Source organism: Haemorhous mexicanus, chromosome 2 (genome assembly GCF_027477595.1).
Source record: "Haemorhous mexicanus isolate bHaeMex1 chromosome 2, bHaeMex1.pri, whole genome shotgun sequence".
In the NCBI taxonomy this organism is placed as follows: Eukaryota; Metazoa; Chordata; class Aves; order Passeriformes; family Fringillidae; genus Haemorhous; species Haemorhous mexicanus.
The window spans coordinates 57,912,031-57,931,140 of NC_082342.1; the positions used below are offsets into that span (position 1 = coordinate 57,912,031).

The 19,110-nt window shown below is 43.0% G+C and overlaps 1 protein-coding gene across 1 annotated transcript in view; it reads right to left on the reverse strand.

Moving 5' to 3' along the window:
• Window positions 1-1,240: 1,240 nt before the first annotated feature.
• FAM124A (family with sequence similarity 124 member A) overlaps window positions 1,241-19,110 on the reverse strand; it is a 39,937-nt gene continuing 22,067 nt past the window's right edge. Inside the window, exons 3-4 of the mRNA XM_059838986.1 lie at window positions 14,186-14,925; window positions 1,241-5,163 (exon numbers count right to left, since the gene is read on the reverse strand). Coding sequence (XP_059694969.1) covers window positions 4,366-5,163; window positions 14,186-14,925 — 1,538 coding nt within the window. The 3' untranslated portion in view covers window positions 1,241-4,365. The remainder of the gene's footprint in view (window positions 5,164-14,185; window positions 14,926-19,110) is intronic.

Below are 19,110 nucleotides of genomic sequence, written 5' to 3' on the forward strand. Positions count from 1 at the left end.
TCTAGTTAGGTATCAGTAAACAGAACAGAGACAGAACCAGTGGGGACAGTACAAATGCAGAGTCTGTGGACACTCATTTGGCTCTCTTCCCATCAGGATTAAAGTGGCAAAATCTGGAGCTGAGATGCTCGAGGAGCTGCTGGTGAATAACACACATGAACTTAATGACTGACACTTGAGCTGTCCTGTGCTTCCCTGTGGATCTCCAATACCAGTGCTTCCTGCTGCAGCAGGCGACAGCCCCCAGATGTGATGGACTCCTTCTAGAGGCATGCCTTAGCAGAAAAATGGTTCAGAGCCTCCTCTTCATTAAAAACCTCAATCAGCTTTTTGTCAGGAGTGTTGGCATGATGCCAGGACCAGACAGCTACATCAGCTCAAAAGAGTTTTTTATTTCATGTCCGGATCAAATGTTTTCTGTATTATTAAAATATTGTGAAAATACCATGATTTTGGACAGAAAATGATGAAGCATAAATTTAAACCTGTGGATGCTGACTGTCCTAGGCATCACTGCTTGTATGGTGAAATGCAAGCTGATGGAAAAAGTGGCTAGTCTGACTTCACTGTGTTTTATATATATTTTGGCAGGGTACAAACAATAACATGGGAATACAACTTTAGATAAATCAGTGTTCCAGGGAGAGATTTGAGCTAAAGGTCATGACAGTCAGAGGAAAGACTGCGTGGGGTCTGAAGGAGCACAGAGCAGGTAAACACACTGCACACCATGACAAATTCTTCATTAGAGCTATTTTTGGTCCCAGTAAGAGAACAGTTTACCCAAAACTGCAGTAAGCCTAAACACTTTTAGAGGGCAGGAGAAGGTTCTTCTGTGCTCTTTACTTTGAATAGATTTTCCTATTTATTCACTGTGTTTAGCACAAAAGACAAAGTCTACCCCTGGTAAATGCTATGACAGCATCTCACAGAGAGGAGACTTGGTCTGTTGCTTTTCTTCCTGCATGAAGAAAACAACAGCAAAAGGAAAAAGCCTTGACTATCCCTCTGGCCTCTCCTGGACTCAGGCTGCAAGTTCCTCCCCTAAAAACCTGTACTCATTTCCTCTAGACTTTCTTCCAGAATAGTTTGTAAAAACCATACACTTACATAAATTGGCCAGGGGAATTGTTCCACTTTTTGTAACTATTATTTAAAGCGTGTTTGTGCTTTTCCACCTCTTTTTACCCTCCAAAGCAGAAATTCTTTTGATTAAAATTACCTGGCAATACAGCAAATATCTTTCTCTGAAGATGAGTTTTTATTCCACACACCACAATGCCATCATGGTAGGTTTTCAGCATTTACACCTGTATATGGGCTACATCCAGAATTATACATACACCTTTTATCATGGTCATTTCCCCAGTGGCTTGACCAGAGCTGTGATCAGTGACACTTGTCAGCCAAAAATATAACTTTTCAGAACACGCATAATAAAAATTGTTTATATTACTCAAATCCTGGTGAAGGTACTTATCTGTCATATTAGCAGCTTTTCACTCCCTTTTTTTTTTTTAAACACCAATTTAATTAGAGCAAAACAGGTTATCAAAAGTGCCTATTTTAAGAACATCTTCTGAAAGACAGAAAATTTGACTTGTTTTCCCTCTGGGGAGAGGTATTCAAGAAGAAACAAGTTTCATCCAGGAAGAAGTATGCTTGCACTGTAAAGACAAAGAAAAAGTTTCGGCATTGATTATTTCTAACAGAAAAATAACAACCCCTTAAAAAACAGGGAGCTGTCTTTTATTTGAGTCTAACGGTGTAGCAATTGGAACACAAACCAAGATAGATAACCCAGCAAAAATGCTGGGTTATCTTTCTTGGTTTGTATTCCAAAAAGGCAAGCTGTATTGCCTGAGTTGGGAATAGCAAACATGGTTTACTCAGGTTATCACTGTCTGTACAAGTGGTTCAGACAACAGCCCAGAGGGATCCCTTCTAGCTGAACTGGATGGGCTTTCTGAGTGAGGGGGCTGAAAATGTTCTCTAAGGTTTCCCTTTTGGCACTTTCTGCAACCTGGTCTGTCAAATTAAATGATACAGTGGAATTTCCTCTTCCCTGGGGAAGGGGTGACATTTCTTCTGAAGAAATTTCTGTAAAAACATTGGCAGCAAAAGGAGGGCTCAGGAGTCTCTATTCTTTGCTGGATGCACAGGGTAGCACAGTGTAAGGGATGAGGAAAATCCTGAGGTACCTAGTGCCTTTTTTGTCTTGGTATTTAACACCAAAGCCAGCTGCCCCCAGCGTACCCAGCAATGACAGCTGGAAGTTAGGGATGAGGAGATGAGTGAAGTCCCCCTAATCTGTGAGGAAAAGGTTAATGACCTTCTGTCACAGTTAGACACACATATATGTGCCCTGGTGTGATGCACCTGAGAGGGAGCTGGCAAAAGATTTTGCCAAACCCCCTTCAACCCTTTTCCAGGAGTTTCGGTTTACCGGAGAAGTCCCGGTTGACAGGAAATTAGCAAATGTGATACCCATCTACAAGAAGGGTCAGAAGGATGATCTGGGGAATTACAGGCCTGTCAGCCTGGCCTTGGCACTGGGGAAAGTTGTGGAGCAGATCATCCTGAGTGCCATCACGTGGCATGTACAGGACAACCAAGAGCTCAGGCCCAGCCAGCATGGGTTTATGAAAAGCAGGTCCTGCTTGACCAGCCTGATCTCCTTCTATGACAGTGGGATCCACTCAGTTGGTGAGGGAAAGGCTGTGGATGTTGTCTATCCAGACTTTAGGAAAGCATTTGAAACTGTCTCCCACAGCACTGTCCTGGACAAACTGGTTGCTCATGGCTTGGATGGATGGACTCTTCACTGAATAAAACTGGCTGGATGGCCAGGCCCAGAGAGTGGTGGGGAATGGAGCTAAATCCAGTTGGTTGCTGGTGACAGCTCTGTTTCACATCTTCATTGATGATTTGGATGAGCGGATTGAGTGCATCCTCAGTAAGTTCACCGATGACACCAAGGTGGGTGGGAGTGTTGATCTGCTGGAGGGCAGGAAGGCTCTCCAGAAGGATTGTGATGGACTGGATTGATGGGCTGAGGAGAGTCTTGTGGAGTTCAGCAAGGTGATCCAAGTGCTGGGTCCTGCACTTGGTCATAACAGCCCCATGCATTGCAACAGGCTGGGGGAAGAGTGGCTGGAAAAGGACCTGGGGTTGCTGGTCAATAGCCAGCTGAACATGCTCCAGCATGTGCCCAGGTGGCCAAGAAGGCCAATGGCATCCTGGCCTGTGTCAGCAATGGTGTGGCCAGCAGGACCCCCGTACCTGGCACTGGTGAAAGCTGCTCCTTGAATTCCTGTGCTCAGCTCTGGGCCCCTCAATTCAGGAAGGACATTGCCCTTCAGAGAAGGGCAATGGAGCTGGTGGAGAGTTTGGAGAAAAAGTCTGATAAGGAACAGCTGAGGGAACTGGAATTGTTTAGTTTGGAGGATTACCTTACTGATCTTTACAACTACCAGAAAAGGGGTTGCAGTGAAGTGGGGGTTGGTCTCTTCTGCCATATCTTGATTGCAACAATGAGAGGAAACAGCCTTAAATTGCACCAGGGGAGGGTCAGATTGGATATTAGGAAAAAAATATTCACTGAAAGGGTGTTTAGACCTTAGAATAAATTGTCCAGGGAGTTGGTGGTGTCAGTGACTGGAAGTGTTTAAGAGGTGTCAGGATGTGGCACTTGGGGATTTTGTTTAGGGGTCATTATGGGAGTGCTAGGTTGTCGCTTGGACTTAGATGATCTTGAAGACCTCTTCCAACCTTGATGCTTGTGTGATTCTGCCCCACCTCACGACTGCCAGCTCTCAAAGGTTGGAAGGAAAGCGTTTCCTCACAAGAAACTTCTTGTTTGACCCTACCGGGGCTGTACTGCTGTGACCTGCTGTGCTCAGAGATGCCTTTGGAACCTGTGAAAGGGAAATAAGACCCCTCCTTCTTTTCCCACCTTCCCTGAGTTAAGGGAATTTCTCAGAAAAGTTGAAGCAGTTTGTTTTCCACAAATTAGTCTTCATTTTCTGCCAAATTAAAATGGAATACTATGTGCCTCTTCTGGAATTTCCTTCACCATCAGTCCAAGGGCTGGTTAGAAACATCCACCTTGTGCTGCTGTGCAAAATTCTCTGTGCTGATCGTATCCTCCAATACAAAGACACAGGGTGCAATCTCAGACTACTTTACTGTACCCAGTTTGGGAATGTCAATCTCAGAGGGTTCTGAGTATTTTCTTCACATATTTAACAAACTTCTGCATCACCTTCTCCTCAGCAAGGAACCTTCTGTAAGCTCAGGGTGGACCCACTGCTGTCATTCACAAGTAGAACACTTTTCCTCTGGAAGGTGTAAGTTCGAGAAGCCTCAGATGTAAAATTCTTCTTCATGAACTGGTGAAGCCGGGCAAACACGATCATCCAGAGAACAGGGAGCTGCTCTCAAGGGCTGTTTGTGCTGCTCAGAGAGAGATGCTGACATGAAAGAGCTGGAAGACCATTCTGAAAGAGAAGGCAGTGAACCATCAGCTGACTCAAAAGTATTGCACATGGCTGATACAGGCCTTCCACTGGTGGCTGCCTGTTTAGCCCTACTGACAGTTTGTTTCTGTGATGGAAGAGAGTCTTCCAACTCACTGCAAAATCCATTCAGGGCAGAGTATGCAGAAACCACAGACAGGTCTGAGAAGGACAGCTTCATCCCTGTGTCCACATCAGTCTCTTGGGCATCCTCTAAGTCATCAATGTTAAGCTTAGGGCTGCATTTCCATGTTTTTAACCTGGTTGCAGGTGACCCAGTGTTAAAAAACTGAAATGGTTCACTGAAATGAAATGTCTCTGATGCTGAAGAGGAGTTCACTGTGGGCAAGCAGAACAGAGACTTGCTTCGTTGAAATGACCAAGAAATGCTGGAGGCACTCCTGGATCTGCGTGTGAAGTCTCCTAGATCGCCATGTCTCAAGTCCTCCTGGGAGAAACCAAGATAATGGCCAAGGCCATTTGTGTGATGTACCTTTTTTTGACCCATTTCTTGTGGCTGTTCAGAGATGGATCGCTGGCTCTGAGGAAGGAAGGCTGGCAGAGTGGTGAAGTGGGAATCTGTTGACACAGATGGATATGGTTGCTTGTTCTGCTTTGCAGACTTCCTACACCAACTGTGTGCTTGCTGCAGTCGGGAGAGGGAAAGAAGAAGATCACATTAATACAGAATTGGCAGTTTTACAACCCTAAGTCTCCATTGCTGAGTTGTTACTGCAAATAATTATGAAGCAGACTTCAGTCATTATGCTTGCAGCAAATGTTTCACTGCAATAACAAAGACAAACCACCCTGCCAAAATCCCAAATATTTACATAAGGAGCCTCAAAGACAACAAGAATAAATGGTAGAGAAGCCTTGCCTTGTGGGCTGAATAACGCTAGCTTGAATTTCTCACTTCCTATTGACTTATTCAGATTCATTCATATTCTGTCTTCCAACATTACTACTTTAGTGGACAGCTTAAGAAAAAAAAAAAGAAATGGAAGAAGTATATGATATAATTGTAATTTCTCATTTCTTTCTTACTTTTTTTTTTTTGTTTTGACCTCCTTTAAAACATCAGAAAGCCTTCAGCAAGTTCATTCTGTGTTCTCAATGGAAATTTACTAATTCTTTCAACTCCTTCACGTTTTCTTTCTTACCTAGTCAGCTCTATTAACTAGCTCACAGTGACATTACAGACATATGTTCAGTTTGCTTGTAGACACCTAGACTGAAGACCCAAACTCATGGTTATGATTCAGATCTGGAGCTGAATCCCAGTCCCAGGGCAGGATTCAGTTGCTTACCCATCAGATACTCAAGCATTTGAACAGGGAAAGCAGCTGTGACAAATGATGAGCCAACCTCCTTCTCAAGAAAGAGCTGGAGCGAGGTGGCTTTCCTGTGGAACTGATGTCTGGGTAACTGAATTGTGTTTGAGCAGTCGTAAGGTTTTTCACCTTTGCCCTTATTTCAGTGAGGCTTTTAGAAATTAGCCTTTTAAAAAGTTTAATTTAAAGTCTTCTTAATGGAATTTCTTGTGTAATACAAAATGCTTATCTCTGCTCCAAAAGAGACAGGAACTAATGGGACAAAGTGCAAGATGGTACTCTTGAGAATAAACAGTAATCTCAGCTATGGGACTTGTCAGTTGGAAACAGGAGAGGAGAAAGAACTGGGCATCCTGATCTCTTTCTGCCATTAAAGCAACAAGGCTGTGCCAACATGGTATTGGGCAGTCTCAAGTGAGCTGAAAAAGCACTGTGGACAGCACTGTTATGACCTCATCTGGAATACTGCCTATGATTCCAATCACACCTATGAGAAAAGGAATAAATTTGAACTGAAAATGATGGAGCCAGAGGAAAAAAAAAATGAACTATCCATTAAAAAGAAATAGAACCACAAACTAATAAAAGGTTTCTAACAACAACAGAAAGAGAAGAATCTTCTGGGGTGAGTAATGGATAAAGACAGAGAGCCTGCTCATTTCACCAAACAGATTATATGACAGGACAGAAAGAGCTGAGACCTGGCAACCAAGGAGGTTCTTTGTACCCAGCCTCTAAAAGAGCTCCATACATTGCTGCTTCTAACATCTTGCTAGTGCACATCACATTGTCTTAGTGACCCAGATCTGTCACAGCCATATTCTGGTTTTTATTGAAGTGATTTTATGGGCAAAAAAAGGATTTTCACATCTGCAAAAAATGCTTGGTTCTTTCATGATCTCTTACTAGAGATTATAGGACAGCCAAACCATAGAAGTAATTTAGATACTGTAGATGAGTAAATATACATATGCATACTATATATACGTGTGTGTATATATAATATATATATATATATATATATATACATATATATATCTGTAATAAGGCATGTTTTTTCATAACTTATTTCTGTGTAATATAGTAAACTGTTTCCCTTCATGTCATAAAGAATTATATGAAGGAAGAAACTAAGGACAAAAGAGCCAAATGTAATGAGTCAGTTGTCAGCAAAACATTAGCCAGAAATCACATTAGACCTCTACAAATAACACTATTTTATTGGTGCAATATGTGAGCCAATTTGTTTAAAAATTACTCTGCAAGACAAAAAGCTTGTTTGTGAAGAATATACTAGCTGTTTCTTAACTAAAGACATTTTCTGATAGCCCAGAAATAATCTGACATGCTGAAAGTCCACAAACAGATCACTGCACTCTTTTGATGTGTTTGACCAAGAAAACACTCCTCATTATATTTTGTTAGCTTTAAAAAAAGGTACCCTTTTTTTTCTCTGCAGTAACTCTGTTATGAGATACACTACATGAACTCAACCATCATGCTCAGTGAATCAGTTCCCAAAATCATTTTGGGAACAGATCTATCCTTGCACTGCAGAGAGTTCTGGGGCCAGTAGCTTTACCTTATGCAGGCCACACCACCTGCCTACCACACATATGTCAGGCAGAGCCCACAGACATCATAAATGAGATTTAGCTGTCTAGTTAATACAGCCAGTGGGGTCTGGAGAGCAATTCAGCTTTCCCTGAAAAAATTCTTGTGTGTGGTTGGTTAGCTGAATTGTTTTCTATGTCCTTGGGCTGTACTACAGTGAGAACACACACTGTAGCTGACAACCTATATTTAGATAAGATGTTAGTTTTAGATTTTGCTATTTTACACCTTTTCTTCCTAGTTCTTCTAATGCTCCTGCATACAGATAGAGGCACTTCATTTTACACAAGCTATTTGCTGTTAATCTTGCTCCTGGGTCACAGCTCCTGGTCAAGCCCAGCTGGCCTGGCAGGAGGCAATGGTGGGTGGTGAGGAGAAGGGAGCAACACAGCCTGCCCCCAGAATGGCTGCCTGCAGGGCAGACCAAGCAACATCACTAACACAGCTCATTTCTGAACAGCTGTTTATAGGAGGAACTGCTCACCTCGATCATTTTCTTTAGACAAGTTAAGATTCAAAAGACCTATTTTCCAATGCTGCTCTTCCTTATGGGGGCAGAAATGGGAAATAACAGGGAGATATTATTTTAATACTTCAATCTTAAAGCAATGTAACTGAAAGCTTTCCTGGCTGTGAGAACACCAGGCAGTGCAAGCAGCAGTGGTGTACTACAGTAGAAGAGTGTACCTCAGGTAGAGTGTGAGAAGCTCCATCCCACGAAATACTAGTGAGTAAAGATTACAGGCTAATCCTGTATTGTAGAGAACTGGATTATGTGGACTAATAAGACTTTTCTATATCTACATTCTCTAACTTGTCAGAGATCACAGAGAGGATTCAGTGATTTAGCCAGGATTAAAAGTCAGGCAAAACTAGCCCCTTGTCCACTGCCAAGGCCAGTGACTGTACTCCCCTGTGCCACCTTGGGGTGGCACACCGAGTGCTGCACGCAGCCTGTGCACTCATATGAATGCTCCTCATCAGTTTCTGGAGGAGGCTTCTCTCCCTCCTTAATCCTGCCACTGACTTTGAAAACAGCTGCATCTTTTCTGAGTTCTTTTCTTTTTCAAGTCCTCATTGTCAGCCTTTTCACGGCTTGCTAACGCTCTCAGCATTGCCTGTTGCCTCCCTGCTGCCTGGCAGAGCCCTGCCTTGCACAGCCATGCTGCCTGCAACAGGCACAAGCACAGGGAGATGCCAGAGAGGGCATCAGTCATCTGAGAGGACAAAGACACAAGGTGAAGTGACACATTGATTTTGACCGAAATTCCAAATGCAGGGAGGTAGATTTGTCCGACCTTGCCACAAAGATGTGCAGCAAACCCGGCCGCTGACTGAACAGATTAGCTCTCTAACAGAACAGATTTTTTCATCTGGCTCTAATCTGCTGCTCATTTATAATCTCTGCACAAATCTTTGTGAAGCCTGGAGGGATTTAGAGTCTTTGTGTTTTACAATGGGCTGCAGAAGAATTTCATGATGAATATCCGGGAATGCCATAAACAACTTGGGGTGAACCTTTCAGAAATGCACTTTCAACTTGGGCTGCCGGGACCTAACAGAAAAAAAATCTGTGAGTGTTGCTGCAGTCTATTTTAAGTTATCTGCTTTTTAAGAAAGCAGATAGAGATCTCCTTAAGCATTATCTGCATTAAGAACTGCCAGCAAGGCTTTGCTGAGGTCAGGACCCAGCAAGCACAGCAATGACATCACAACCTCGAGCCCAGATTTTGCCTGCCTTGCTCAACAGGAGTGTGATGGTGTTTGTTTAATTGTATTAAAACCAGTGGAACTGATCCAGAGGGAAAAAAAAAAAATCAACACAAGAAAAAGTGGCAAGATTAGTCCTCAGTATCATCATAATAAGTCTTACTTGAAAGGCAAATAGTCAGAAGCACAGCATTTCAAAAAGGCAAAATGCACAGATTTGATTAAAAATTGAACCTCTTTGAAAAGCGGCTTGTAATGCGTTTACAAAAATAGAAAAGCTGAGTGCTTTGTAACACAAAATATATTCATTCTCAAGAATTTTTGCTGGGTGTATAGATTTGTAAGAGATCCTAGTATGCTATAGAACTTAATTGGATAAAGTAACTTAGGCTGAAGAAAAACAAGTAAAACTCTCTTATATGAGTTAGGGACTGATTCTCTGTGCTCCTCCAAAACCCAGACATTAGCATTAAGGACAACCAAACACTTATGTGACAAAAAGGAAAGGAAACAATAGAATAAAAAAATTTGTAAAGCAGGAGACTAGTATTAGATTTGCAGATTAATTAAATCAGTTCATGGTACCTCCCTTGCCTGAGTCAATTTTTGCTCTGAAAGTGTGTCTTTTTCACCACTTTCAGAAGAAAATAAATATAATTTTTGTAAAGGTATGCTGTACACATTCTTGCCTCTCATAAGACATAGAACAGTTTGGGTTGGAAGAGACTTTAAAGATTGTATAGCTACAACCCCCCTGCCATGTGCTGAGACACCTTCTACTAGATCAGCTTGCTCTAAGCCCCATCCAACCTGACCTTGAACACTGCCAGGGATTGGGCATTCACAACTTCTCTGGGCAACCTGTGCCAGTGGATGCTTTTCTTGCCTTTCTTCCTCTTTGTGCTCAATTCAGCTCTATCTGCACTATTATGTATAATAGTGCAGCAAGCTTGAAGGTCTTTTTTGACCTCCATTTTCCTTCCTGCAGACTAGACTGTTTTCTACAAAAGCGCCCTTTCTTTGCCTGTTTTTGTCTTTTTGCCTTCCCTGACCTTGCTTTAGCTGCCTTTATTTCTCTTCCCCATTTGTACAAAACTCAGTCCTCTTGTCCCAGCTCCTTGTGCCAGTTATGGCCACTACCTCTGCTCCTGAAACACACGACACCACTTCTCAACTCAAGATTACAGTTGCCCCATACAGATAAGAACATTGGCCGATTAATTCAGCAAATCAGCTAAAAAAAGAATCCCTCTACCTCCTCATAAGCTGTGATCTGTTAACATTTGCAGTGTTATTTCAAGGATGCCTTGAAAAGCAACACTAGGCAGAAAATAGCCACCTCATAAACTGCACAGGGACTCTCTGGCATGTAAAACAGCAGCAGGTCCTATGCTTGAGTGCTGAGTCTCTGCCTAGGTAAGATATTAATTTTTCTGGTGTCTACCTTCCTCCTGGGTATGTCTGCATGCTCCATCTCACGCAGAGTGGCTAGGAAATCCTGCCAAAATAATATTTTACTTTCCCTACCCTATCCAGAGATGTTATCATAATGTAAAGAAGCCATCTGTGCACTTTCTCCTCTCTGCTCACGATCCTTGCTTCCCGAGCATGCATGGCCAAGCCAGTCCAATCAGTTACCAACCTTTCCTGCTTCCCACATTGCATTGCCAGGAGTGCAAGTTGATTAGCACTTCATCTGTCTCTGGGTGGATTACGCCCAGAGGCAGCCAAGAATCTGGACAAGACCTATAAATCCAGCAGTATACTCAGCATACCAGTACATGGTATATTCTTAGCTACATTATTTACATACTCTTCCCACTGCTCTGACAAGAGCTCCCCAGAGCTCCTGCTTCTGGGCTTAGCTCTGCTGAAGCAGTGTGGGAGTCTTCCCATAGGGTGCAATTGTGTTCCTAAGCCTTGTTCCTGCTCCAGCCAACTCAACCCTGCACCTCAGCTGTTATACAGCTGCACCCTTGGAGCAACTCGCCAATGTGTAAAAGTACTGTGACAAAATAATTCTGAAGGGCTTCCCTGCAAATGAAGGAATAGTTTCTTGGCATTAAACAGATTTATCTTACCCATGAATAACTTTGTTGTCTCTTGAACTGACTTTATCTAAGCCCCCTGATAATTGCATTAGCAAAATGGATTAAGAACATGGATCAATCTGGCTGGCAAGTATCCAAGTCCCTGTCAGGACCAGCAAGAGGTCATATCTCGTTAGCTTAAACATGGAGGTATACTCAAACTTCAAACTTTAAACACTGCTTAAATTTACCAGGGATGTTAATCTACCATTTTTGGTACAATTATAATTTTAAAAAGGTGCAGTATCTATATAAAGTAAACAAAACCATTCTGATGATTACTATCAACTGATATGGAGACTGAAAAGTATGGAGAGGTCATTGCTTAAGTTTATATAACTGGGAAGAAATCAAAGTTATCATCAATGCTGTGGCATGGATAATATTGCTAATAGCAACTCTCTGTGAGAAGTCAAAATGTAGTCTTGTTACTTTCAGAGGTAGTTACTATAATTGCTTTGAACTTCAAATGAATTAAATATAAGGAGTTCATGGATCACCAAATTTGTTGTTCCCTATAACCCATGCTCTATCATTTCCTCTCCCTAACTGACAATCCTGCCTTAAATTCAGGTAATAACCTCCTTGCACCTGCTGGGTGGCTGTTATGTAGTTAGCTATGAATATGTACTAAAACCTATTTATTGGCTGGTTCTTGTTCCTGTATCAAAACAATCACGGAGTAACCAGAACCCTTTCCTGCTCCTGCTGTTTATCATGTGGTCTGTCTTCAAGTCAGAGCTCCTTTCAAACTAACTTTGGTTGGGCTTAGGTGACCCTACTCTTCCAGTTTCCCTTTGCAGGACTGTATCTTCATTCCTCTGCATGGGGTGAGAGCCCTTCCCTGTCCCTGCACCTTTCTGAGGTCACCACTCTGGAGTCCAGAGCTGAAGGCAGGTGTGGCCCTTGAGACCCTGAGCAACCTCCCATACTTCCTATGGCACAGTAACTCTGGTACCCACCAGAGACTGCAATTTTCTTTTCATGGTCCTGTTGCTGTATGTTCATGGTGGCTGTATGTATCTGAGCAATAGGAAATTTTCCCTTTGATTTAGCCTTAGAGATCCACTTCTTATTGTGCAGACGTGCTTAAAACCCATACACCAGGATGTAGTTTTCGTGACTTTAAAATGGCACAAGTTATTTCCAAAGTCTCTGTTTTCCTTCCACTTTGCATATACTAAACTTCTTTTGCTTCACCAGACTTCCAGAGTGATAAATTCCATTTATGTAACTTCACTCTCATTTGCCATTTTGAATCATCATCCTCACTGAAAACAGAAATGAAAATCAATTGTATTTGCAGGCTATACTTAGGCAGGTTTCTGCTCTTCTCTTTTGGTTCATATGGCTAAAATCTTATTCTGATTTTCTTTGTTCAGCAAGTCTCACTTTACCTCTCTACTGCCTGACAGTTGTTACTTCTGAAAATTTGCTAGGTTTAAACCAAAAGCCCTATCTAGAAGCCCTATTTTTTTTTTTTTTTGTTTGTTTTTACCCTTCCCTTCAATTTGCTTGAAACCAGTGTAAGGTCCCATAAACCAAAGTTGTATCACACAGCAGAAATCTCCTGACAAAGAGCAGGGAAAAGAGCACATAGGTGAGTGTGGTTGCTGTGTATAAGTTTGGTGATGACATGTCAGATTCAGTTTGCAGCTTATCTCAGGCTAACACAGGTATGCCTGAAGTGCAATCAGTAACCCTGAAAAATTGGTGACTGGATTGCCAGATGGGAAAGGAAGCTGCCCTCCTCAGCCCTATGCAAGTGTTATTCAGCTCTGGCATGGGATTTCTCTGATGGAGGCACCTGCAAAGCAGCATCCAAGGGTTCCATTACCACCTGGATGTGACTCACCAGAGCAGAGATGTCCTGTGCTCCTGGAATTTCAGTCCTAGGAACTACAAACCCAGAGGCACTGTGCCACAGAGGGTTGCACACACCTCTCTGCAAGCTGGGAGGTCTGTATGGTGCAAGGATGGCACCCACAACGTGTCTTCCACAGAAACAAGGTCAGACAATTGGACAAGCTACGTGAATGGAATTCACTCCAAAAGAATACGCTTTGAAATCTGAACAGCAGCCTTATAAAGGTGAAGGACTGTGCTCCTTGATTTGAATGTAAGCTGCATTATAAACCTCTGCAGCACAAGAATGCCCATTAACCTGGCTCTGGATTGCCACAGAAACCCCTCTGCAGGGCAGGCAGCTGTTAAGAGTTTGCTGCTTATCCTTTTATCTCCCTTGGATGTGGTGTAGTGAAGCAGAGCATGCTGATATATTGCCCAGATATGGTGCCTACAGATATCCTAACAAACAAGCTCTCAGGATTCAGTTATGAGCACTTGACATTAGTTCAAAAAGAGAGTCAGTGGGAATGTCTCTCTTAGGCTGCTCTTCAGGACGCATTCATTTTCCTTCATCACCTCTCTCTTCATCCTGATAATCACTGTGTAAAAGAGAGATGCAGTTTGTCACCCAGTGATGCTAGAAAATAATGGGTACCATTAGGACTTCTGCTTGTCTCCCATAAAAGTCTCATAACTGAGGGCTATTTTAAAACTCCCTGTCAGTTCTGTGCCCATACCTCTTATAAAACTACACTCACCAGCCATGTTTTCTCCACTCAGGCTCATAATTCCTTCTCTCCTCATTTTTTTAAACAGCTATCTCCTCTCACATCACTCTTAGCATAAACTGAGGTTGACTGATATCTGGCTAACATCATTCGCTGCTTTTGTGATCAGTTACACAACACAGCAAAGGGTTTCAAATTCTTTTTTCAGCAGTACTGTCCTGGCTCTTGCTCCAAGGATAGAGCAGAAAAATCCAGCCAGCCAACCAACAAAAGGGCAGTGCAGGGTAAGCTTTCCTGCAGAAAACCAAGAAATGTGCTTCTATTTCCCTGTCTACTGAGTTTACCTGCAAAAGGATCCTATTTCCATCGTGGTCTTCTGTCTGCCACCTGCCTTCGCTGATGGGGCTGCAAGGGTTGGGCAAGAGAGGCACAAGCTGCCCCACATCTTTCACTCTGAACTCCAGCACGGCCGACTCTGTCCTCACTGGAACTTGTCCCTTGGGGAGTTTTTTTAAAGAAAACTGAATGTCTATTTCCATGTTAGAATAGACAGGAAAAACACAGAAGTCTGCTTTTTTCTGACACATTGGTCTTTTCAGTATTAACTCATACAATTTCAAAATGTCCACAAAGTTCTCATTCCTGCAGTATATGGTGAAGCGGATCATTTCCTTCCCGTAGTGCACTGGGCGGATGGCCCACAGAGGAGTCTCCGGAGCCAAAGTGTAAAAGTCTTGGCTGCATGGCATGTAAGGGAGGAACTTCTCATGCATTAGCTCTGTGTGGTGGTAATGCCAAGGGGGCCGCTGAAAAGTCTCATGGAGCTGCAAGATGGGTTCTTCTCCGTACTCCTCCTGCAGGAACAGGATGACAGCAAGGGCTGGCTGAGAAACACTGGCCTTGAGCAGCTTCCTGCGCTTCCTGGGCACTCGTCTTTCTGAGACCCGGAACAGCTGGAGGTCTGGATGGATCCAGGCTAGAAGCTTATCAATGGCCTGCTGAAGAGTCTTGGCTTCACCTGGGTCTGTGATAATATGTACACTAACAAGGAATGGGTCTTGTATGCCTTCCACAGAAAGTTCACCTGAAATATTAAAAAAGAAAAAAAAAAGTCCTTTAAGATTTGCAACCAAGTTACAACACTTAGGTAGCCCTTAAAGGAGAAACAGTCTACTCAGTCACAGTGGGCTTTTCTTTTTCTCCAGCTCTCTGAATCTCACTTGTAGTAAAAAAAAAAAAACAAAAAAAGCACAGTGATATAGCAACCAAGAAAATAATCAGAAGGCAGAGAAAAGTTTCATCAAGCACACTGCAAGAGCTATTTCTCTGAGACAGCATCTGAAAGATGCTAGTCATCATGCATTTGTTTGTTGGAAAAGACCTGTTCCATACAGTTGAGAGGTAGGAAAGACAAAGATACTGGTGTAGAGTGGGGGTGTAAGGGACATTAATGATGTGCAGAATGATTAAGGGTGGAGAGTGTTCATCCCACCTTACTTTCATTTTTGCCAACTGGCTCCGGGCATGGAAATCACACCACTGAGCTCTATCACCCTGACACTGGAGTTCTACACACAGTTAAATGTTTTATGTCCTGGAGGCAGCTGTTCTAGTAAGTAAGGCAACGTTTGTAGGGAAAGGTAATATCTTTTATTAGACCCACTGATACAGCTGGTAAAAAAAAAAAAAAAAGCAGACAAGCCTTCAGGCCCTTCTTTAGGATAATTTAGTACTTGTCCCTACAAATCCTGCGCTGTTCATATCTTTCAGACTGTAATACTACTGCTTCAAGGTTTTCTTGAGATTAGGGAAGACTTGCAAAGGGAGGAGGAACAAAAAAGTTACACTTACTCAGGGGAAAAAAGAAACTTCTAGTTAACCTTGGCAATGTTCAGAAGGGCTCTATCTCTTTTTTGTCCCTGGAACTTCTTTGAGAGCCCAGCAGAGCAATGGCCGGTTTGAGGGCTAGGGAGAAATTGTTACTTTGTTCTGCTGAAGTTACATGCCGATAAAGAGGCATGGTGATCCAAGGCACTTTAATAAACTAATCAAGTAACCTTGATATTTTTGCTGAAATGGTTCCCCTTGTGTGGTATTCTGAAACCACCTCCATGTCTGAGACCCTGAGCTTGGGCACAAAGCCTAAATGTGAGAAGCCTTAGAAAGGCTTCCCAAGCTTTTCAGTGTGCAGACCACATTTAATAAGGGGATTGTCTCAAAGGCTATTCCCCCTCCTATTAGCAATCAGTACAAACCTCTCCCTCCTCCCTCCTGGCATCAGAACAACATTCTTGTGATACTTCACCAATTGCTTTAATGGCAAAGCGGCTTTGTGCGAGTAGTGTATTTTAGTTGTCTTTCAATGTAGAATAGCTGCAAGACCCAGAGAAAATTTAGATGCAACTGCATAGCTTTGCAGACAGAGGTGACTGGTAAACACGACGTCGGCCTCAGTTTAGAACTGCAGAAAGATATGGCATGCAGAGCAAGTAGCAAGCGTGCATCTTGCCTAGAGGAGATAAAGAAAAACCAAGTAAGTAAGCAAACATACAACTACAGCAGAGTTCTCATATCTCTGCATGAAATGGGTGATGCGGAGTGACTTTGTCAGATGGCTAATGGAAGAAAAAAAAATGGAAGCAAAAGGAAAAACGGGGTCAGTGTGTGGCAAGAGGCTTTGCTGTGGCAATCATTACTGGTAGGTAATTCTTTGAGATACCCCCTGTGTAGTCACAGCGTGGGAGAAAGACAGAAGGGCTGTGGGGGGAGGTCCTCTCATGGTCCTCTACATCGGACAGCAGAACAGGAAGGAAAACAAATTGCAGAGGACGGTGATCTAATAAAACCTGAAACCTGATAGCTACACAGTCATTCATTTTCTAAGGCTGGAATAGAAGATGTTCAGCTTTTTTCTCTCTCTGATTCCTTTGTTACACAAATGCTTTCAAAGCCTGCAACAAGTGACAGGCTTGATATTTATGCATATAAATGATGGCAGCTCTGAAAGAAGCCTGGGCACAACAATGTGAAGCGCAGAGCCATCATTTCTGTCAGCTTCTTGCTCTGCATTAAAAAAAAAAAAAAAAATCCCTGAGCACTGCTTTTCTAGCCTCCTGTTGCTCAGCATGGTGCATGGACACTGAATGGCTGAAGCATTTTTCAGAAGTGGAGCCTTGTGGGAGCCAGTGGCAGCATTAGTATTCTGCAGCCATCGCTGCCTGTGCCCATCAGCACCAGATGCTCACAGAGCCAGGCTCAGAGGCACAGCACAAAGCCATCCTTAGGAGCCAGAGTTACACAGAGCAGAGCAAATCATCTCTTCTTTTTGAGCTAGCAGCAACTGTGTGAGTGCAACAGATCAGTACAGAAAGAGCTTCAGTCCTATTTTATGTCAGCACAGATGCTTTAGCATGTTTTATTATGTGGCTTCTATGCTTCTAAAATGGCAGGCAGCCCTTTCTGTCTGGGTAAGTAAAAGAGAAACTTAAGCAGAAATATGAGGCAAGAAGAAACGTTCCCTGAAATGACAACAAGTTGCAAATTGTTTCTATTTGCTAACAAGTCTTTTTCCCTCATCTGACAAGGAAGGAGGAGAAACAACACCATTTCTCGTGACACAGTTCAATTTGCCCCGGGGCAAATTGTTACAGAAGCTAATGAAAGCTCTGCATATGTATTAGCCTTCCTGTGTTACTAGTTAATCCCACAGAAAATATCAAAATGCTGAGGCATCTATTTGAATATAAGCTTCACAGTTCTCACAGCTATTATATTTTTTTCTCTTCCTATGACAGAAGGGGATTAGGTCTCTTGGAGTTGGCAAAGCACTAACTTTGCTAAGAGGTAATTACTACCAGGATTGAAAGAGGACTTTACAATTCTAAACTCTTTACTCCTCTGCTAGGTGCTGTTAACCACCCATGATAGGTTAAAGCAGTCAGTCTGCCCAAATGCTGTGGAGCTGTTACACTTGACCTCCTAAGGCTGGGAGTGGAAGGTGGCCCTGACATTTTATGATTGTACGGGTCCTTCTGTACATATTATTTTTATTTTGTTGCTGATGTGATATTGCTGAGCTGAGATAAAAGAAAGTCCTGCAAAGCAGAATGGTAGTCCAGCCCTGTGACTCTTCCTGCCCAGAAACCAGGACATTTTCATCAGTAAGACAATCTGAAAGAAGGCAGTGGGTCCTGCGCCAACTACCTCATTTTGGTGACTTCTCTGAAACTGAAACTGCCTGGGCTTGGGGACAGACAGGACAGGTGGATTTGACAGTGCTGGGTTAATGGCTGGACTCAATGATCTCACAGGTCTTTTCAAACTTAAATAACTTTATGATTCTATGATCTAGTGACACAAATTCCCAGGGGTGAAGTGGAAAACAATGGGTTCAGTGGCTGGGGGGCAGCCACCACCTCTGAGAGGTGCCATAAGGACTCAGATATTGCTCTTGCTGGCTGGGAAGGCAGGGATTCCTGACCCAAGGCAGGCACAAGTGGGTGTAAGGTCAGGACAGCAATCCCTGCAGCTGGGAAGCAGCCAGACTCATCTGCAGCTATGGAGAACTGGATCCAACACTCCTTCTCCCTACAGTATGGATTCATATAACTTTAACCCATACAAGGGGCAAAATGTCCCTAGAGTTTTTTCCACACCACCTGTATAATCCTAGGTTAGAGAAGTCTCCCTTTTTCATTTGCCTTTTTGGCCTAGGTCTCTTGAACACCTTGCTCAAGTAAAACTCTGGCCATGACCTGGCAGTCTGGTCCCTCTTTTACACCGTGACATACCCAGGTTGCATTCCCTCTGGAGGTGCCCTGAGCAAAAACCCATTCCTTCCCACGGCAGTGTTCCAACTACTGTCTTATTTCAGGAGAAGTCACCACCTTCAGCAGTCTGGATGAGATCTGATTTTCCAGGCTTCTCCAGTGAACTAAACTCATCCCATAGCAGAGCTTAGGAAGGATATAAATACCTGTCTTCCTGAAATGTCTCTCCTCACCCTGTGCTGGTGAAACAAAGGGTGAACCTAAAGACCTCTCAGACTCACCAGGAGTTATTTAATGAAGAGCTACCTACTGGGCCAGCTGAACTGGTAAGTTTCATAAGATACGACTGAATTTACAATGAAGGCAGATTTTAGGCAGACTGGTTCCTGGTCCTAGTTTGTGCATGTGAAAGAGTATTTCCAAACTGTGGCAGATAACTTCTATTTTCTAGCAACGTACATTTGCAATCTTCCATCCAGGAAACACAGAGGAAATATCCA